The sequence below is a fragment of the Poromitra crassiceps genome (genome assembly GCF_964638095.1).
Source record: "Poromitra crassiceps genome assembly, chromosome: 22".
Lineage (NCBI taxonomy): Eukaryota > Metazoa > Chordata > Actinopteri > Beryciformes > Melamphaidae > Poromitra > Poromitra crassiceps.
In genome coordinates, this window is record NC_139647.1 from 13,717,645 (window position 1) to 13,740,841 (window position 23,197).

Sequence of the window (23,197 nt, forward strand, 5' to 3'; positions counted from 1 at the left end):
CAAATACTGTATACATTGTATACACACTCACTGTTGTTGATGAGTGTTGATTTACATATTTTAATACTGACATTGTGGTGAAATGAAAGTTTGGATTCGGATACAAGAACAAGGTAAATTGAAAGTTATGGCAGAAGTTGTAAATTGCACTGGATAAAAAACACATCTGCCAAATGGCAAAATTCAAAAGGCAAAATGAATGAGTGATATTGTGTGTTCTGTGCCACAGATTTACGGAGTTCCTGGAGCCCTTTGAGAGAGTGATCCAACCAGAGGAGCTTTGGCTCTACAAGAATCCTCTGGTGGAGTCGGACCACATCCCCAAGAGGGTCATGTTCGTAAGTACCGGTCCCGTCAAACGAGCCCTCCTCCCTCACATCATCACACCCTGATCACCACTAAAAAAGACTTGATGGTTAATGAGGAGGTGTCTCTTATTGGTCAGGAGGGACACACATCCATCCTCTGCTTAATTCTTAGTAATCTGTGTGATGCAGAAAGCCCCTCGTTTAGGACGATCAATGCTGCAAAGCCTCAATCTGCTTTCCGCCGCCTGCCGAGGTGAAGCTCATTATGCGACTGGGATGAATTCGTTTTGGAGATGTAATATCCTCTCCTCCTCCTGGACAGAACTGGGCAGCGCAGGGTTGCGATTCAGTGCTCATCAATACGACATGAGCTGATCATATTTCTGCCAACGACACATAGCAGCGGTAAACAACAAGCAAATAACCCTCAAAAAAATCTCTCTGCAGACATTTGCATCCAGCACATATTGGAGCATCCGTACTGATTTCATTCTCAAAAGGAGCAACAGTCATCGGCTGAAATGCAGTTACAATATACTAGGCAGCGCTTTTCCAGTGTTCAATTTAAATGTAATATTGTTACGAGTCATATCCCGCTTTCAGATGTAGATGGCACAGATTAGATGGTCTCATTTTCAACGAGGGATGATGGTAAAATATGACAAGACCAGCCGCAATATTGTAACTGTATCTTAAGTTGTACTGCCCTATCAAGCATAATGGCTTTTTTAAACTGATATAATGTGAAGACCTTCTTAATGTGTTTACCATAACACTTGTCCAGGGAAGAAATGGGATGCTGATGCTGATGCTGATGCTGACACTGACACTGGTCATTGAATTGGTCATTGATTGATTGTTCATTGGTAGAACACTATATGGGTATCTAATAAGTTCTTTGTCCACCACATCAAGCTGTCTATGGGCTGAATAGAAAGAAACACCTAAAACACTTCCTTTAATTACAGTAACACCCACACTGCCATGAGACTTGACTACATCAGATTTCTGATTATTCACTGCCTGAGACTTATTATATATTGCAGTTTTAGATATTATTAAGTTATTAGATATTAGATTTTACTACTTGTGATGATTTTAGATGTGCGCGTTCCAACGAGTAAAACATGTAGAGATAATGCTTTCTGGCTGTGTCTACGGGTGGGAAGCCAGGATTAAGGGTGTGTGTCCTGGTCGCTGCACTAGTGCCTCCTCTGGTCGGTCGGGGCGCAAAGTACAATTGGGGAGGTAATGGGAGAAAAATCTGAAAAAATTCAATAAGGAAAATAAGATAAGTGTAAATAATGCCTTCAAGCGAAGCAATAAAATGCCCTTCCAGAATTTATTCTGATATAAAGAGTATGGCAGAAGACCAGCAGGCAGCAGAGTAAACAACAAGCAGGCACCCGCTCGCACACGCACGCATGTCGCACACGCGCACACACACGCACGCACGCACGCACACACACACACACACACACACACACACACACACACACACACACACACACACACACACACAGTAACGCCTATCCAATTAAAGTCCCTGTGCCAATCACCTGAAGTGCTGAGGAGGTGCCAGCCAACAGCAATAGATAGACCCTTGGGGCTATCGAGCGCAGTCCATTATTTCCACTTCCTTCTCACTATATGCGCTTCATAAAAAAAAACGTTGACAGATGCCATTAACTTCAATCTCTGTGGATCTTCAATGACGACGGGCCACTAAAATATCAGTGTAAGATAAAGGCCTCGCGCCCATATGCCTCTTGGGAAAAGTACTGGCAGTGCTGACATCCAGCAGTCACTCTCCTTCAACGTCATGTGTCTGACGATGGCCCTGAGGTGTGGGAAATGTATCCTGGCATTTAAAAATAGGTCATGGAAGGGTTTTACATGAAGCTACGCTCACTGTGACCTTCATTAAGATATATAGAGAGGCAAAATGACCGCATACTTCCTGCTTCAGCACTGTACCAGAGATTTTTATCCGCCATTTATTTTCCCATAGACATTTCGTAAATTGCTTATAAAAATAGTTTTACTTGGTCAAACCTGAAACCAAATGGTTCAGCTATATTTAGAATCGGGAGAGACCATAGAACATTTCACTCAGACCAAAACAAAACAAAAACTACATTGAAAAAATATTTTCTTTAAATCCGCAATTCTTTTTAGGTTTTGGTCCGAGTGAAATGTTATGCGATATGTCCTGTTTTTTTTTGTTTTTGTTTTTTAAATATTTCCCCCCCGATTTTTTTATCCCATTTTTATCCCCCATTAGTGCTAATTTAATTTATTTATCCTGGTTGCTACTCCACCCTCTGCCGATCTGGGGAGAGCCGAAACTGGCTCCATGCTTCCTCCGAGACATGGGCAGTTAGCCAGCCGCTTCTTTTCACCTGACAGGGGAAGCTTCACCGGTAGGACATAGCACGTGGGAGGTTCACGCTATTCCAACCAGTTCCCCTCCCTCCGAACAGGCTCCCTTAACGACCAGAGGAGGAACCAGATTAGCAACCAGGATATTGCATGTTTTGGTGAGGGGTTCCTATATGAAGGAAACCCCCAGGGGGCATGGGGAGAACATGCAAACTCCACACAGAAAGGCCCTTTTGACGACCCCACCCGGGCGGTGGGCACTCGAGGACACGCGGACGGGCACGCATTCCTTCAGCCCTCACAGCGTCCCAGGTGAGAATTGAACCCAGGACCTTCTAGCTGTGAGGCGACAGCTCTACCACTGAGCCACCATGCCCCCAATCTGTCCTGTTTCTAAATATATCTGAACCGTTTGGTTTGACCAAGTAAAACTATTTTTATAAGCATTTTACGAAATGTCTATGGGAAAATAAATGGCGGAAGAAAATCTCTGGTACAGTGCTGAAGCAGGAAGTAGGCGGTCACTTTGCCTCTCTGATAGACCCTTCTCACGGGGGCCATCTTGTGGCGAAAAGGCAGGGTAAACACAGGTGCAAGCAAAACACTAATGAGGGTTTCCAACTTCCATGATTGGAATTTGGAAACTCTCAATTAGTGTTTTGCTTGCACCTGTGTTTATTCTGCCTTTTCGACACAAAATGCCCCCCGTGAAAAAGGTCTATATTAGCTTGCTCCAGCCTCAAGAGTCACTCATGTTCAGTTTAACTTGAATTCTCTCCTTATCTGTGTGAATGTTGTGATACATGGGATTCGCAAGGCTGTATTGGATCTGCTATCCTGAATACATTGGTGTCTGGAGTCTGGACCAATGATCACAAACCTAAGCCTCCTGATCAATAACAGTAGTGAAAGGTTATATTGCTCACTTGGGTGTGTGTCAACACAAGCTAACAGGATACAGCCCACAAATTAGCAAATCGACAATCAAACACCTGCAGGGCCTGAAAATGAAAGCTGCATCCTCAGAGGAAATCCTGGCTGTTTGCATAGATCTGCAAGTTCAAAGGTCATGTAATTAGTAAACGAAAAGGAAAGTGAGCAACTCGGGAAGCTGGATTCAGAATGTAACGAAACCTTCAGAAAATAACTGAAACCGGTTGTGTTGGATATGATTGTTGAGAATTTACTTATCTGGTTTTGGTTGACATTTGCACAGCATCAGCACGCAGTGAGAATCTCCCTCAGAGGGAATTTAATCCACATTCTGGACTGGTGCTTTGTGAGAGACATCAATGTTTAATGAGATTTAGGCAGGTTATCTCTATCGATGTGTTTTTACCTCTGTCTCAAAGATTTTAACAGTTTAACATCCTTAGAGACGTGACCTATATGGAAGAAGAGATACCAGTAACATTTGCAGTACTGAGAGAGAAAACAATTAGTAAAACAGTCAACCAAAACATGTGCGAAAAAAGAAAAGAAAAAAGTAAGATTAGCTAATAGAATAAGGATGGAAGTAATAGATTATAGTAGACCAGTTACTCTACATGAATCTCTAAAGATCTTTTTGGAGACTGGAATGTGTTTCCATGGCAACTCAAATCCGATAACTACTGGTTTCCTCATGTAAATGTGACTCTTCACATCTTTTGACGACTGTATTATAGAGTACCACCGAGCATGTCAATTTGAGCTGTTTGAAGGGCAAAAGAAAAATGCTGTCAGTCAGGAGATGATCAACGAAAGCTCTCAGGTAAGCCAACAGTGGCCAAATGCAGACGACCCACCAATTATCCACCACCAAAGTTAACCACCGACATGGGGCCAACCTTCTCTTCCTACGATCTACTCAGCCTAGTTGTTGCCACCTGCATGAATTCTGAGCCTGGGTGTGGAGTACAGTAGGTTCTCAGCCTGTAGAAGCAGTGTTCCCCCATTGCATACTCCCTCGCAACTTCAGTGATGAACTGATCTGAACTTCTTTGACTTCTGGGGTCTTCAGGGCAGCGATCCACAGCCTAACTTTTTGGCAACTGTTGAGAGTTGCCTCTGCATCGTTGCTTTAATCGTTGTCAGAGAACTTTCGAATACATATTTTACCCTGTCTCTCTAAGTTGCCTATGTCTGCTGCGTTGCTCAGTGTATCTCTGTAACCGAGTGAATGCGAGTCATCGTGAGTCCCGAGTGTGGTAGCGAGTAGGTTGGTTAAACTCACTCCCCAGTATAAAGGTCCATTAACCAGCTCCGCACAAGGGAGCTTAGCTCTCTTGGGTTGGCGTTACCGTGTGCGCTTTGCAAGCGGGAGATCGTGGGATGGAATCCCGCCTCCACTCCTGGGCAATCCCTTAACATGGGTTGCTGCCAGGACTGTCAACACAACGCAGGTTACATATCAATCACCCATGTACTGTATTCCCATGGTTGTATTCGAGTGAGTGCTTGTATCATGGTCTGCAACCATACGTTATGGTGGAAATATGGAACGCAGAACCCTGCACTGCCCAGAGGTTTACTCTCTGTCATGTGTGGTCCTGTTCTCGCACTATGTGCGACAGTAGCTAGCTACAGCATAGTGCTGTGGAAGTCTATTTATAAGCTACCACTTGACTGTAATAGACCCTTTTCACGGCGGCCGTTTTGTGTCGAAAAGGCAGAATAAACACAGGTGCAAGCAAAACACTAATGAGGGTTTCCAAATTCCAATCATGGAAGTTGAAAACCCTCATTAGTGTTTTGCTTGCACCTGTGTTTACCCTGCCTTTTCGACACAAAATGGCCCCCGTCAGAAGGGTCTATTGTCAACTGTTACTCAACCCATGGACTCCTGAACTTAGCCTATAAAAATGAATACATTGTGGTTGCTTCTGATTCAGGCAGCAACGTAGGACTATATATATTAAGCATGAATGTGAATCAGAGTGTGATTGCAAAGGCCAGCAGCTACTCTTCAAAGTGGATAGTGAGTGAGCATATAGACTGAATGAGTTTATAATTGGCAGAGACATAACTGATGCACGGCCGTCCTGGGAAATTCAATACATCTGGCATAATGATGGAATTGAAAGCGCCGGCCCTCTTCATTTTCACTATCAACTGTTGCTTAAGGCAAAGAACAAATATTGAATTTGGCCAGAAAGAAAATGAATACTTTCTGAGCCATGAATAATTACCTAGGTGGTGAGGAGGCCCAAATGTCCTATCAGCGTTCAAAAGTCTTTGTCTGCGTAGGAACCCCAGAGAACAATAAAGAGCCGCGCTGTTTGGCGTCTTAGTTTGTCTTGTTAAAATTAACTCTGCATAATGGATAGCTCCATGTCACTCCCGAGGCGGGAGAAGTCATTTTACGACAAACGTGGAAAACAGACGCCAATGGAACGCTCTAGTGTCCTCTAGAGAGAGAGTGGCGTCAGCGGAGGACCAAAATGCGTGACTCATTAGCCAATGAACGGTGTCCACCCGCTATGCCGACCACCCGCAATGCCGACCTTAGGTTTAGGCGTGGGGGGTGGGAGAGGTTAGGTTTTGTGTTAGGGTCTGGGGGAGGTTAGGTTTAGACATGGGGGGTGGGAGAGGTTAGGTTTTGGGTTAGGGTCTGGGGGAGGTTAGGGTTAGGCATGGGGGGAGGTTAGGTTTGGCGTGGGGGCTGGGAGAGGTTAGCTCCAGCCGGTCCACCGACACGCTGCACGCCGCCTCGCTCAGCTGGTTCTGCTTGTGGGCTATCGGCATTGCGGCCTGTCGGCACATAGACGCGGCACCCAATGAACAGCCAGGAAAGGGTCTCGCGCTACTTTCGAATGCTAAAATAAAGCTGATAATGTACAATTTGATTCAAGAAAAAAAAACTTTCAAAGTAGCTACAACACAAACTGTCCATTTTGCTGCAACTCGACAGTGCTGCTAATATCAGTGTAATAACCGTACATTTGTCTTGTCTTGATTTCCTCTCAGGCAATTTCCTTCCTGACCCCGTTGGCCGTGATTTTTGTGGTGAAGATAATTCGGAGGACGGACAAGACGGAGATCAAGGAGGCGTGTTTAGGTACAGTGTGTGTAGCAAGCTACTTGAAATGTTTAGTGATGCCTTTATTGCTGTTGGTCCAAGCTCTGAACTTGCTTTGGAAAAGCAAGTAAGGGGTCAGTAGACAACATCTACATGATTACTATGATTATCATGGTGATTAATGCACCTATAGATGCTGCTGGTGTATAATAATATTTTTTTAAATAACCAGCAATTGGAGTTCAAATAAACAACGTGCATAAAGCCGTGGCTCTCTTTCTCACTTTTCAGCTCTTTAATATCTCCCATTTCCCCCCCATTATTCCTGGAAGCCAGGTGTAATTGTTCATCCAGTTCCACTTTATTGTTGAATTTGTTTTGAATTAGAGCAGATCATTCAATTATCTCTCCCTGTTGTTATCATCAATACGGCACGGCACAAACTAATACAACACTAATCCCAGCAGCTGCTGTGAGTACAGTATTTACATCCAGTTAAAATTTCACGTTATTTGTTTAAGTCTGAAACCGCAATCTGGTGTTTGCTTTCATGTTGTTCTCCTTTGCCGTCTCCCGTGGGGCTGGGATGCCTGCAGAGAGAGAGAGAGAGAGAGAGAGAGAGAGAGAGACAGAGAGAGAGAGAGAGAGAGAGAGAGAGAGAGAGAGAGAGAGAGAGAGAGAGAGAGAGAGACAGAGAGAGAGAGCGAGAGAGAGCGAGAGAGAGAGAGAGAGAGCATTGAGAAAGTTGAACCCGAATCCAATACAAGAGACACAGATAAAGATGAACACGGTGGAGAGAGATGGTGGCTCAGTGCAGTGTGGAGGTTACACTTAACAAGACTATTACAGCCTGTGCAGAAGCACTGCTACAAGTCTATTACTGCTGTACGGGGGAACATCATCATCAACAACAACAACAACAATAAACACCAGAGAAAAGGGTTTATTATTCCAAGAAGTTTCTACTGTACATGATCATAAATGTGACCATTGCGCGGCTCCCGAGCTACCTATAGATTCTCCTTATTCTCCAGAGACAAGTGCCCCATAGTCCTCCTACTGATTGAGTAAGTTCAAAGTTGTCCCCGGGGTCCTATCATTTTGAATACACAAGGCAAGCTTTCATAGAGATAACTGGCATAAAGGCTATTGAGTTAGATTTATGCCTGTGTATAATGACAAAGGGACTTAATTTTGCTAATATAGTGGATTTAACTTTTGATAAAGTACAGTTACATTCTTCCCTCTCCCCACCTCTTCACCTCCTTTGGGGACAGGCTGTCGCAGCGATCCATTAGTACAGTCGTCTAATTACCCTTTATCCGTCCCCAACTCCTGCAGTTTAATTGCTTGATCTCTATCAGCAGTGATACAATGGAGCTATTTTTGAACATTTTATTATCTTTGCCAGCAGACTCCTCTGAGAGAAGAACAAGTCGTAGATGATCCTGCAGTGATAATTGTTTAATGTGGCTAGATAGCGTAAAGAATATGATTCATCTAATCGTCTGCCCGTCTATGAGAGCACAATATGTCACGGCACGCAGCTGCAGCATTGTTTGCTGTGTGCAGAGACTGAGAGCACGGTCTTCTTCTCTCTCCACATGCAGGTAGAGCTGCTCCACCTGTAGCACACTAGCAGACGGGGACCGTCACTGGTGCCTCTTATATACTGTATATTTCTTTAGCTTGCAGTTGACCTTCTCAGACCATAATCATAATAATAATAATGCAATTTACTTTTCGATCGATCATGATGGAGCTTACAGTCTAGCATGCTCAGCCTCCTCTCCTCCATGGCCCACAGACTATTGCTGGGGTTAGGCCCTCCGGCTAATGATGAGCCCCAGCAGTTAGCTATAACTAATTAAATGGATGTATAGTTACACCAGCCTTTCAACCAGTTGTAGAGCACATTCTCACTATCAACCAAGTTGAACTGAGGATTGACTGTCTGCTTTAATGAAGCAACAGTGAGGAGAGATAGGCTCTACTACTGGAACTAGTTGCTGTCTTTGGGCCACCCTCACTGAAAAATGACTTTTTCACAGACTTCTCCCTCAAACACATTTGATAGATGTTTTCAGGCTAATGAGGACTCGCTCTGGTTCCTCCTTTTTGAATTAGCGCTCGCTCACACTGGGCCGGGTCGGGACAGAACTGAGTTCTAAAGGCACCAAAGGAACAGAGTAAATCAGAGATCCAATTCGTTTGGCTGCAGCAGGGGGGGGGGCAACCCAGCTATAGATGAAAGGGCCTACCGGGGAAACTTGCTGTGTGTGTGTATGAGCGTGTGTGTGTGTGTGTGTGTGTGTGTGTGTGTGTGTGTGTGTGTGTGTGTGTGTGAGAGAGAGAGAGAGAGAGAGAGAGAGTGTGTGTGCGTGCAACTCTGTGCACCCTGGGGTATCTGCTATCTTGCTACTGTAGCTGCTGAGAAATGATGAGAGGCAGTTTCATGCATGAATCCTGGCAAGACTCCTATCCATCATGTCGCCTCAGAGATTCCCAAAGTCCACGGATCCTGTAATTGGCTGTTTTAGTTTTTTAAATTATGTCAGAACAACATACCAGAACTTTTCTTCCATCCATGGATGCTATAATGGAGTCGAACAACTGGCAGGCATTTGTCCCATAAATCTGACTTTATTCGTGAATGGGTTGTATGCTGTGTCAACCCTTGTCTGTTCCGCCTCGACGATAATGCCACACTGACATGTCTTTGTAAGAGAACGTGTGTGTTTGTCATTCCCTTCTCCTGTAGCGGTGTCGCTGGCTCTGGCCCTGAACGGAGTCTTCACAAATACGATCAAGTTGATTGTCGGCAGGTATGATAAACAAACGCAAGCCGCTGAAACGAGCTATCGCTACCACTGATGCTAAAATGTGCCGTCCTTGCCTAGGCTCCACACACTCCATTTCAAAAATGTTCCGCTTTGACAAACTAGATTTATGGCCCAGCAGTGGAAAACACCATCTCATGTTGTATTCATGAATATATACCCAGGAGAAAAATGCATTTTTTATTTTGTCAAGTGGAAGTCTTCTCACCAAGGACAAAAGAACCATCTTTTGTATTTTTATTTGTTTTCCCAGGCCCAGGCCGGATTATTTCCAGCGCTGTTTCCCAGACGGACAGATGAATACTAAGATGTTGTGCACCGGAGAGGCAGATCTGGTCTCCGAGGGACGCAAGAGCTTCCCCAGCAGCCACTCCTCCTGTGAGTCTAACGTCACCGGGTCCAACTAGCCAACGCTAGCTCATTAAAACGGCATATACTGTACAGTAACTGTGTAGCTATTTACTGGGCTCGATCTGGAAGTTTTGCAGAAGATTCCAACTAGGACATAATCCACTCTGCGCGCCTTGGAGCATGTACGAAGGTCTCACTTTAATTGGACAATTTCACAATTGGAAGTGATAATCTGGTTGCTGCCTCTCTTCAAAGGTATCCGGTAATTACAATATGTGGCCACCAGGAGTGATCATTCAATTGACACACCCTGAGGCAGTGCTTAGGGGTATCTTAGGAGTTGGGTTTATTGCATCAACTCTATTTGATGTGTTCCCTTTTGGCTGAGCAGCAGCAGTAGTGTGTTGGATGCACTCCCACACAGTTTCAGCCTCATCTCACTTCATCCTGTGTTCAGCTGTGTGAACCAGTGCGGAAATTATTTCAGACCATATTGCTTTCCCAAGCTGTTTTCAGTCCGGCACTTTCTTGAATAATTCACACGTTTTTTTTCCTGTCGACCAACAGATAAGTGTTGTTGTTGGGTATAGTGTGTCTGTGCGTGGGGGGGTGTGCAGTATGCCGCGGGCCACGAAGATGTCAGTGGTGGTGGTGAATTAAATATGGAGACTCAAACAGGGAATGCAAAAGGCTGCATTTAAAATAGATGTTTTTTTGTGTGAAAACATAAGATGCACAGTACAAACAGTAACACTATAACCTTAATTGCGTGGGTTGGGCTCATATGCTGACTTCTGACCGCTTTGAAGTTGCTTTTCTCCCTACTTGTGTCTCTAATCACTTTCTACTATTACACCATTTAATAACGCTAAAATGCTTACAGTACAGTTAGGCTGGGCTTCCTGCTCTGTTTGAAGGAAAATGAAAACATATAAGTCTATAATATTCTTCAGTAAGGTCCGCACTGACTAAATACTGTTAGTGATTCGACTGTGTGCATGGCGTGCTATTTGATATTCCGTATTGTTTCTGCTGATTCGGGATTTATGTTGCACTATTATTTTCCTTTTGTTCAATATTCCCGTTACATTTCCACAGCGGACACGCTGACAGTAAACAAGATAGGGGCACGGTGGCTCAGTGATAGAGCTGTCGCCTCACAGTCAGAAGGTCCTGAGTTCGATTCTCGCCTAGGACACTGTGGGCGCTGTGGTTGTGTTCCCCCCCATATCTTCAGTGCCTACTGCCCAGGTGGGGTATCTCGTCGTAAGGGCCTTTCTGTCTGTGTGGAGTTTGCATGTTCTCCCCGTGCTCCCCCAGGGGGGTTCCTCCGTATATAACCCCCCCCACTAAAAACATGCAGAAGATCAGATCGTCATCGTCATCCGACCAGTGACGACAACACCCGAAGTTGGTCCCCGGGCGCTGTACTGCTCCTGGCCTGCCCCCCGGAGGAAAGGACAAGCCAGGATGGGTTAAATGCAGAGGACAAATTTCACCGGCCACCGTCAGCATGAGTGTGTTTGTGCCCCTCCGTGCATGTGTTGATGTGTGATCGTGTGACAATAAAAGACGGGCTTGTCCGTCTGAAATCGTGTTTTTTTTTAATAATTCAGCGCTATGCTTGAGAACAGAACGTGCTGGAGAAACGAGTAAATGAGGAAATGATTGCACCCAAGTGAAACATTTAATTGGGAGAGTTTGCTTAAAAGTGACAATACTTAGTGCTTATAGACACCCTAAACCAATTTTGAATTTCAGTTTCTTTTTTTATATATCCTAATTTAACTGATAATGTGTTTTGTAATCCGTGCGGGAAAGTGCATTTGAGCAGGATCAAAGAATGCACCTCTGTCCTCCTTTCTCTGTTGTGTGTGGGTGTGTGTGTGTTCTGTGTGTGTGTGTGTGTGTGTGTGTGTGTGTGTGTGTGTGTGTGTGTGTGTGTGTGTGTGTGTGTGTGTGTGTGTGTGTGTGTGTGTGTGTGGGTGGGTGTGTGTGTGTGCGTCCGTGTGTATGAGAGAGAGAGAGAAAGAGAGAGAGAGAGAGAGAGGGGGGGGGGTAGTGAGATCGAGATCAAGTGAACAAACTTTTTTCCGAGCTTGTCCATGTGTGCGTGGGTGTGTGTTTTTTTTAATCATACCCAGAGTGTGAGCGGCCTGACCTGACTCAATTAAGGCATCGAAATCAGACATGAGATTGCTCGGACTTTCTGAAACTATTAGCGCATATTGGATATTGGCTATATGTAAGGGATAATGTATATTGAGGCGGTGATGGGGGAAATAATGACTGACAGGTGATGATTGAGCCCGACGCGCAGCGGAGGGCTTAATGATTCACCTGAAGGTCATTATTTCCCAGTAATCACCGCCTCAATATACATTATCCCGCTTAGAACACGGCCTACAACTAACTCATTCAATAATCTGACAAAAATAATTATTCAAATAGATTTTTTAATAGCGTTTTCAACGACAAAGCGGTTTCATTCATAATTGGCACACAAGACACCACAGCTGCAACTGGTTGGCCTAATTAGTAGTGTTTGCAGACAAAAAGCTCTTATCAACTGATTAATCCAGGTGTGGCAGAGCAGCGGTCGGTTGTCGAGAAATAATGACCGGTGAATCTTGTTGATTGACCAATCAGAATCGAGTATTCAAGAGAGCCGTGTTCTAATGGACCATAATGGATGAACGTGTGGTCCATTATGCAATGTGGGGTGTAGGACACGCCATATTAGAAAATGTTTATTGACATTCAAGAAGGACACAATTTCATGGCCCAGTCTCATTTCAAATTGATATTTGAGCGTAACATTAAAGTCGCATACTTAACAGCTTCTCAGACACCTGCTTTTAAAGCTCTTTGAAGTGCTAGCCGTGTCCCATTTGGACTGTGTCAGAGAGGGAGATTGCTCAGTAATTCACTCCGCCGCCGTCTCCGCATTGCGTTAATCTGTGATCCACCTCTAACGGCCTTATGGTAGCTGCTGTGAGTGAGTCAGACTGTGTATGGTGTTAGCTGCCGTGAGTCAGACTGTGATTGAGAGAGCCGTGTGACGGGGACGCGTCGCGGCGGGGAGCACCCGTACGCCACCTCGTCTACAGAGGGAAAGAAATCCAATTTCCTGGCGTCTGCGTCCCCTTTTCACCGCTACGACGCCTGTTGGACCCGCGTACGCCACACAGAGCACCTCCCCAGATGAATTCAGCACAGAGTGGGTTTATATAGTCTCATTCAAAATGAAGTCCTGACATAATGTGCGACGGTCCCTTTTGATTGAGTCTGGCTTGTACGAATGAAGCCTGTGTGACGCTGACAAGAGTCAAAAGAAACTGCTGCGCCGTTACAGACCGCTTAACTCTCCACAAAGGACCTTGGTTGATCTGCATGCTGGAAATATCACCCCAAAACCAAAGCCTCCAGTCCAAAGTCATCCAGGGCAGAATTGTGAATCTAAGCTACTTTTTTTATGTGATGAAAGCCTTTTTAAACCACATGAAATATTATTGCATTTCAAAGCTCCTCATATTTTCTGAGATTCGATTTATTTGTTCTCTCCTCGTAGGTATAAGTGTGAGTAAGAGAAATTGGAAGCGACAGGCCCCAGGCAGAGAAAAACAAACAATACAAAACACACTTAGACGCAGTGCGCCAATAAAGACAAGCGTAAAAGCAAACGGCTCCTCGAGCTATAGCTGGAATAATGTGAAATCCGTCTCATTCTGATTCATATGCATGTCACGCTGCACATTCCCTGTGCATATTAAGCCATTTAGAAATGATGAATTAATATGCACTTTTTAAAACCATCTGCCAATTCTCAATACCCAATTTAAGTCCTGTGAGACACCTCTGATCGGCTCTCTGAGTCCATCCGCTGCACACTATTTTTCATTTATACGATACTATTCACATTGCATTTAGCACAGTGTGGCGTGTTCATATTGGTTCAGTACCTAGAGAGATGTGCACCTCGACGATGCGTATAGCTACTCTCAGTTGCATCCGGCCACGCTTCAGCACGTTGAGTATTGAAAGAGGTCGGGGGGCACCTTGCGTAGGTTCACCGCCACTATAAAAGGCTTGCTAGTAATGAGTTCCTGAGAGGCAGTGGCATGGTAATCGAGGGGAAGCCTCGGTGCCCGAGCGGCTGGTTAATATGCAGCGCTGCCGCCCGGAGTCAACGGGGGCGCCTCCCACTGGCGCCTGCCACGGGTCAGAGGTCACAATGATGGAGGATAATTCCGGGAGACGGGAACACAGAACCTCTGCTCTCGACGTGCGCTAGGTAATTGGTGTCGATGTGTAGTCAGATAGGTATAGGCTGAATTATTTCCAACTGAGATTAAGTTGAAGGGTCTCTGCTATTATCAAAACGACAAGTGTCTGCAGAGGCCATGGATTTATTCCAAACCTATCTTGTGAAGTGTGCAGTTACAGCTATAACCCCCGTGCTTTGAAATCATAATTCTCCCGTTTAAAATGTCCCCTTCACTCGTTCATTTGTTAAAGCCATTGCAGTTAAAACTGAACAGCTACAAGTATAGCTTTTCACAGGTACAGTAATAAATCTGCAATAGGTTGATTATAGCACACTATAAAATCGTCATTACATTTAAATTCAAACCTTTACATAATCAGCACACCTGGCAGTTGTCTTTACTAAAATGCAAGGAGGCCTCCTCCTCTTCCCTCCCCATTTCAGGGAATCAGTCCCTCTCTCTCTTTCTCTCTCTCTCTCTCTCTCTCTCTCTCTCACACACACACACACACACACACACACACACACTCACACATTCACGTGCACGTGCACGAAATAAAATCATATCATATCATATCATAATCATATCAATCTTATATTTTCTGTTCTGTGTATAACAACACATGATGACTCAAACCTGTTTCTATCTCCATGTCGTTGTGAGCGTCTGAGCGATGAGCCGTGCAGCATTCCGCTCCGGTTCTGCAGCAGCCACGTTAGCGCTACGGCCAGTGAGTTGTCTAATCACAAAACAAGATTGCCCTGCAGGAGCAATGCTACATGTTGCATTAACCTCTCTGGACCTCAATCTAAACGTACAGATCGCTCTTTCAGTTACATGGCAGCACATTTCATATGAAGTCGTAGAGTTGCATCTGACAGATGGACGATTATTTTCTTCACTCAGTTGGCTTGGTGGAATCATTGCCGTTATGTTTCTCCCTTCCTCCTCGGGCCTCCTCTCTGCCCTGTGGCCTGTGTGGGATGTCTGCTGCCCCCCCGAGGAGCATCCTTCAGTGGTTACTATGTACAGCAGGGCCCAGCAGCCCCCAACGCAGGACCACCCCCCCGCCCCCCCCCATCAGCTCCAATCCACCACCAACCCCCTCAACCCAGCAGGGGGCCGGGCCCCTACAGAGATGACTAAACCCTGTGCACCACCGCCAGGACGCTGAAGCGGTCTGATAAAATCCCCTCCCACCCACGACACAAACTCTTTGAAATGCTTTGTAAATTGCTATTTCTCACTCAGGACCTTCTCATTCTTGTGTAGATTCGACTGCACTTTTTTGATTTTTTTGATTTTTGATTCTGTGATTTCGTCTTCTGATTACTGACTATGCAACTCTGCATACTTAACACTTAAGTCAAATTCTTCGTATGCAATCTAATTACCTACCGTGGCAATAAAAGAGCTTCTCATTCTCATCATTGTGTTGTCATCCTTTGCATAAACCCCACTGATGCAAATATAGTGGGTTACTGAATTATGTTAATGTTATACATAAAAGTGTGTGTGTGGGTACTAGTGATAGAGACACATATGTCCCGGTTCATGTATTATGCATATCACCGCCATCGCATTTCCTTTAGTGCGGTCCTCAAGCTGTTGACTCATTCTGTCAATGCAAACGTGACATATTGGATGTATTTAAGGAAATAACTCATGGAAGTTTATTGCTGCTCTACATTGCACCCCTTTCCCCTATGAAACATGACGCAGAGATTTATGTGCTATACTTTGCTTTGATGTCGAAGTTTAATTTGCACATTCCTTCACATCTGTGATTCTGTAACCAGCAGGCCATGAATCAAAGTCTACACAGCATCAAGGATGCCTGTACACACTCTATATATCCACAGTTCATTCAGATTTCTCTGTGTTGCAGGAACAGCTTTTTATCTCAAGCCATCAAACTGTAACATTTTAAATTGTAAAAGCGATGATTTGATATTTAATTAAGACATTTTGGAAAGTAGAACCATGCTCCCATTTTTTAGCATACCATTCCATTTTTCATTCTCCCTGGCTGTGCACTGTAGGCTACGCTGTTCATTTTGCTCTGCTATCCTTTGATTATGTTCACTATCTATGTATGGTATGTGCAAATTGAATTTCTTCAAATGAATTGCTCCAAAGGATAGGGTAGGTAGGGTATGTATGATATGCTATGGTATGTTATGCTACTGTATCTCGGTTTCATGCTGTACCAGTGCAGGAGAGAGTCTGGCTCCTCTTCATCTCTGGTATAGGCTAGCGGGGGAAAAAAGGCTCTGTTGTCTTTACAACCATCCACCGAAAGTACCAAGCAGGCCTGCTTTATTGCACAATCTAAATCTTCGTAAAAAACTTTCCATTTTCAACGTGTAGGTTGCTGGCTTGTGAGGCATTTGAGAGAGACAGTGAGTCAGACAGTATTCTTCTTTCTTTTTTTAAACACTTCTCTCCTCCTCCCAAGGTGCTGCTGTGAAAGTGCTATGGAACCCAAACAAGTTCAACAGTGTTTGACCAATATGACCTTTTAGAGCAGGGATGTCAGAGATACGGCCCGCGGGCTGGATCCGGCCCGCGGGCAGGTTTCATCCGGCCCGCGAGATGTTTTGGATTTTTTTTTTCTTTTTTTGGGGGGGGGGGGGAATTATTATTATTATTAAATTCGCACCCCATTATCATGAACTACGTGTGGCTAATGAGCAAGCTAAGAGTTCATTCATAAGTTAATTAACCTGCACTACAAGGAAGTATGTCAGTAGGTCATCAGGTGTAAACAAAGCCGCCATGATGCCACGCTGGAATTGAATCGCGCATTCGGCTACCTACCAAAAAACAAAGGAATCAACAAGATGCTGTCGAAAAAGAGAAAGGTTGACACGGAATGCAGGCAGTTTCAAGAGAAATGGAACGAGCAGTATTTCTTTTGTGAAGTAAATGGGTAAATGAGTCGAATTGATTTTAGTAAAAAAAAAAATCTGGCCCCCATGAGGTCTCAGTTGAACAAATCCGGCCCTCTACCTAATATGAGTCTGACACCCCTGTTTTAGAGGCTGAGACCACCACTGATACTTCTGGACTGAAGCAGTGGAGATAGTCAGTATTTTGTGCTGATATTCAACATCTTTAAATTGACTTCAGTGGTACCCCCAAAATGCAATTCTTGGCAGGATATAAAAAAACAGCCTCTAAAAACAACATTTATTCCATCATGGGCGATCAAAACTTTCTATAGAAAGCCAGGAGAGGAGGAGGAGGAGGAGGAAGAGGAAGAAGAAGAAGAAGAGCAGCACTGGAGTCAGTTCAGGTTAAGGGCTTCACATAGACAAACATTGTAGCACAGTAGATTAATTTCATCATAGAAATGCCAAACAAATGACATACATCAGCGGTAAATGACACTGGCTGTCCAATGTGTAATGAAATGCCAATATCTGCCTGATACACCAGCTGTTCAGTCTATTGGTCTATATTTCCTAATGGAAATGGATTTTTTTTTTTAATGGAGCCCAACTCCTGTTGTCTATCAGCAGGACGGCATGTCAGGACGGCTTTACTCTCTCTTCTGCCCTGTCTTCCCGGGCCCGGCGCTGATCCATTCCTCCTCCTCTCTACAGGCTGCACACGCGCCCGGGCTTCCTTAGTATTCGCGGCCAGTTTCGGGGTCCAGTGACAAATGGGCAGCTGATGGGTGCTGATGGGTTCTGTTTGGCCCGCTGCGGCACTAGACTAATGACCCTGTCTCGGCACCACCCTCCACCAGCTCCATCACACTGCCTTTAATTCATACAATTAGACAGGCTGCTGCTTTTATACTCCACCACCATCAACCAAGAGACAGACCAGACCCCCTTGAGTGCAGCGAGCCAGAGCAGCTGAGATACCAGTGTTTTTCCCCACACAGGGCTTTGGTTTTCAGTGTGCCCTCAGGCAACCCGTGGCTGCTTTGTGATGTCCACTTGCTGTTGTAGAAGAACCATTATTCCATTATTCCATAGAGACACTGCGTAACGCGTCATCATTCAGAAACCACGCCCAAGACGGGGGAAAACGGAAACCCCCCCCCCCGCCAATCCTGGCGTTCTCCTATGTCACGTGCATGGTTGCGTCTTGCACAAAAAGATCGTATATACGGGAGATGAACACTCCAACTTACTTCTTGACAGCTAGATCCACATTTTTCTTCTCGCCAATTCTCAATGGCTTCCTTGTTTTGCTCAGGAGTACAAAAAAACTTTAACTGGCGATTTTTTACATTTGTTGTCTGCGCAGCCCACCACACAACAGCTTTTAGCTATGTTTAATTCAAGGACGCTGGTGTGTGGAAATGAACGGAGCTTTTCCCCCGTGATGGGCGTGGCCTATTTCATGCAGTGTCTCTATTATTATTATAGGCAGCGGCCATTAAAAGAACTGTGCAGAGAGGAGCTGCATGGCAGACTGAATACCGTGCATCAGTTATACTAGTTCTGATACCCGTTGGAGCACCCGATCACTAGCCATTTAGTCCTCGCTCACAGAGTTGGCGTGCAGCCTCTCCTCTCTCTCTCCCTCATCATAGTCCACTTGACGGTTGATTCCAACTCCGCTCAGGTGAGCTCCATCAGTCGCTAACGAATGCCGCTCTCCATGGTGCTGAACATGTGTTCACTCATTTTGGCCACTAATTAGCCATTTTTGCCCATTTAGTCGGCCTTAATGACCTAATTCAATGCTGCATGAAGCACCGAAGTCTGTGATCTATTATTCTCTCTCTCTCTCTCTTTCTTCCTTCCTTTGTCTTTCTATGCCGCTCTCCCCTCCCTGTCAGTTGCGTTCTCGGGCCTCGGCTTTACCTCCTTCTACCTGGCGGGGAAGCTGCAGTGTTTTACTGAGCGGGGCCGGGGGCGGAGCTGGCGTCTCTGTGCCATGGTGTTGCCCCTCTACAGCGCCATGATGATCGCGCTGTCCCGGACCTGCGACTACAAGCACCACTGGCAAGGTCAGTCTCCCAGCCAGCGCAGACACAACGGGATGTCCTGGATTATATTTTTGCAACCTTAGGCAAAGCTAATTGTTCGACATACAGTGTTGAATCTGCTTATGTCAGCCTTTTAAAGGATTGCTGTGCAGAAGATTGCTTTTGTTACTATGCTAATAATTCATAAGGTGAATGTGAGTGATGCACACATCATTACAAACAGCCATTCTGTGTTGGTTTAATTACACACATTACAATTACACACATTTGCAATGTAATCAACCAAAAAGTCAGGAATGGCCCAAAAAGTCTAAGAAAGAAAAGCCTCTGCCTCCGTGGAGATCGGCAGCTGAAAACCCACCTTTTCAGACGGGCGTTTGGACTCTTAATTTGTATAGAGGCAAAGTGGAACGTCACTTCCTGCTTCAGCACTGTACCAGAGATTTTCATCCGCCATTTATTTTCCGATAGACATTTCGTAAAATGCTTATAAAATAGTTGTACTTCGTTGAACCAAACGGTTCAGCTAACGCTATAATCGGGAGAGACCATAGAACATTTCACTCCACCAAAACGTTAAAAAAACGACATCGAACAAATATTTTCTTTAAACCTGCATTTTTGTTTTTATGTTTTGGTCCCAGTGAAATGTTATGCGATCTCTCCTGTTTCTAAATATATCTGTACCGTTTGGTTTGAACCAGTAAAACTATTTTTAAATGTGTATGGGAAAATAAATGGCGGATGAAAATCTCTGGTACAGTGCTGAAGCAGGAAGTAGGCAGTTACTTTGCCTCTCTATTCTGCTTGCTGTGTTTTTATGTCCTATTTTCTGTTTTTTATATCTGCTTTTAAATCACTGTGAAGCACTCTGTGCATCTGTGCTGAGAAGGTGCTATACAAATAAAGATTAACTTCCTTACTTCCTAGAATTTACAATAGGTGGGACGCCCGGGTAGTGCAGCGGTAGATTCCCTGCCTACCAACACGAGGGTCACAAGTTCGAGCCCCTTTGTTACCTCCGCCTTGGTTCAAGCGCCCATATGGCCACAATTGGCCTTGTCTGCGGGTGGGAAGCCGGATTAAGGGCATGTGTCCTGGTCGCTGCACTAGTGCCTCCTCTGGTTGCCTATTAAAGGGGGAGGGGAACTGGGGGGTGAATAGCGTGATCCTCCCACGCACTACGTCCTGCCAGTGAAACTCCTCGGTGTCAGGTGAAAAGAAGCGACTGGTGACTGAACATGTGTCCGAGGAAACAGGTGGTAGTCTACAACTCTCCCCAGATAGGTAGAGGGGGTGGAGCAGTGACCAGGACAGCAGAGGGCATTGGCCAAAACTGAAAACATATATATATATATATATATATATATATATATATATATATATATATATATATGGCAGTACTGTAGGTGTAGCTGGACAGAGTTTAAAGTCTTGCTAATGAGCGTGTTTCTGTGAGCTAAATGGTGATGAGTGGATTTGATTTCCTGAAAGCTGCCTCAGATGACAGTGAGGTATAGCGTTAAGAAGAGATAAGCAGCCTGGGAAGAAAAGAATAATTACAGCCTTCTGTTTCTCATAACGACTCAGAAAGACCTGGAGGGAGGCTCGGAGGGATGAAGCGTGGCAGGCAGATAGAATATGCGGGTGTGTGGGGGAGAGAAGATGTGGTAATATAATGATGACGACTTTGTCATACTTTTATACTTAATTACTTCTGGAGAACCGTTGTGTTCCTGAGGAGCAGGCCGAGTGCGTTACAGACACCTCACATAAACGCCAGGAGTCATTCACATCAAAAGCACAACACACAATTTCAAACGCAGACACATAGGCCATGTTCAGACTAGGAGGTCAAATCTGATTTGTCAACTTTAATGACCTATTAATGATTCTATCCAGATTGGTTTTATGAGTCTGGACGGTCCAAGTCTGATTTGTGTCACTTGTCCCAAACCACTATGAAGGTAGTTTCCAAATCAGATTTCAGAGTCTTTTGCAGGAGCGCGATTGTTTGGATGGCGAGAGATGATGGTCATTTCTCGTGCTTCTGCGTTGGAAAGCACCTTCAGAGCTACTTGTTTACTGATGCCTGCTATGTCGTTACCCTAGCAACCCATGCAGATAGTCTCATTGTATCTGGATACACAGATTCGACTTGAACACTTGCCCAATCAGATTTGTGGAAGTGCGGACACACTCCCAAATCAGATTTGGGGAACCAATCAAGATAATGATGATTAATGACTTTAGCAGCAAATCGGATTTGCCTGTAATGTGAACATGGCCATAGCCCCCTCCTCCTCCTCTCCAGCAGGAGACACATAGTCCCCTCCTCTTCCTCTTCAGCAGCAGACACATAGTCCCCTCCTCCTCCTCCTCCTCCTCCTCCTCCTCCCCCTCCTCCTCCTCCTCCTCCTCCTCCTCTCCAGCATGAGACACATAGTCCCCTCCTCCTGCTCCTCCTCCTCCTCCTCCTCCTCCTCCTCCTCTCCAGCAGGAGACACATAGTCCCCTCCTCCTCCTCCTCCTCCTCCTCCTCTCCAGCAGCAGACACATAGTCCCCTCCTCCTCCTCCTCCTCCTCCTCCTCCTCCTCCTCCTCCTCCTCTCCAGCAGCAGACACATAGTCCCCTCCTCCTCCTCCTCCTCCTCTCCAGCAGGAGACACATAGTCCCCTCCTCCTCCTCCTCCTCTCCAGCAGGAGACACATAGTCCCCTCCTCCTCCTCCTCCTCCTCTCCAGCAGCAGACACATAGTCCCCTCCTCCTCCTCCTCCTCCTCCTCCTCCTCCTCCTCCTCCTCCTCCTCCTCCTCCTCCTCCTCCTCCTCTCCAGCAGGAGACACATAGTCCCCTCCTCCTCCTCCTCCTCCTCCTCCTCCTCCTCCTCCTCCTCCTCCTCCTCCTCCTCCTCCTCCTCCTCCTCCTCCTCCTCCTCCTCCTCCTCTCCAGCAGGAGACCAGGAGACACATAGTCTCCTCCTCCTCCTCCTCCTCCTCCTCCTCCTCCTCCTCCTCCTCCTCCTCCTGGTCCTCCTCCTCTCCGGCAGCAGACAGACTGTAAGTAAGTAGCAGCGGTGCAGCCCATTAAACTTGAGGGTCTCCAATCTGCACTCAGAGTAAACACAAGCTGGGAGCAGCCATTAGCCTGGCTGCTGAGCCATGCTTGATGGATACTAATAAACTCACGCTCCCTGTGCACTTTGGAGGCACACTCACTTTGGTGGCGCACTCTGTCCTCACTCCTCAGGGAGGAGGAGGAGGAGGGGATGGGCCTCCAATCACTGTCCCGCCGGCACAAATAAATATACTACACCAAGTCACACTGTGTTAAATTCAGTTGACAGAAGTGCAATGAAAATTTCACAACGCACAAGCCTCATGCAGTGTGGAGTTTCACACTGCTGGAAATCAATGTTATATTGTATTCCAATGCTCCCAGAAGAAGTCCATAATATCGCCTTGGCTTTTCAGTTTGCTTGCTCACCCACTCAACTTAGCCGGGCACAAAGAACGCTTACCAGGAATAGACGACGACGGAAAATAATGCCAAATCCATTTCGAAGAGGTTCCACCACTTCCTCCACACGAGCTAAAAATTACCCACCGATCCATACCCTAAAAATACATAATATGCATTTTTGCACTTTACAGACGCCTTTGTCGGAGGAGTGATCGGCCTGCTGGTCGCCTACGTCTGCTACCGGCAGCACTACCCGCCGTTCCTGCACATGGACTGCCACCTGCCTTATGCCAGTCTGGCCGCCGGCTGCGCCCACATCCCCTCGCACCCGCAAGACGATCCCCAGCCCACCGACAACGCCACCAGCCTCCCCCTGGAGGGTCTGACCGAGGGGCCCGTATGACTAGTGCCCGCCCAGACCCCCCTGGCCCGCCGCCAAGCCCCCCCCCCCTACCCATTCCCAGTGACTGACTGACTAGCACTTGTATACATTCCAGTGGACAGCGACGCACCTCGACCATCTCTCTGCTTTCTCTCTCTCTCTCTCTGTCTCTCTCTCTCTCTCTCTTTCTCTCTACCACCTTCAGCACATCCTCTGTTTATTCAAATCAGCAGCCATGCATAGTGTATATTTA

At 45.8% G+C, this 23,197-nt stretch overlaps 1 protein-coding gene across 1 annotated transcript in view; it reads left to right on the forward strand.

Moving 5' to 3' along the window:
* plpp4 (phospholipid phosphatase 4) overlaps window positions 1-22,965 on the forward strand; it is a gene marked incomplete at both ends in the record, with an annotated part of 66,142 nt that extends 43,177 nt beyond the window's left edge. Inside the window, 6 exons of the mRNA XM_083658469.1 lie at window positions 230-338; window positions 6,639-6,729; window positions 9,452-9,515; window positions 9,784-9,908; window positions 18,951-19,121; window positions 22,754-22,965. Of these exons, the coding sequence (XP_083514595.1) occupies window positions 230-338; window positions 6,639-6,729; window positions 9,452-9,515; window positions 9,784-9,908; window positions 18,951-19,121; window positions 22,754-22,965 (772 nt within the window). The remainder of the gene's footprint in view (window positions 1-229; window positions 339-6,638; window positions 6,730-9,451; window positions 9,516-9,783; window positions 9,909-18,950; window positions 19,122-22,753) is intronic.
* Between the last annotated feature and the right edge of the window lie 232 nt (window positions 22,966-23,197).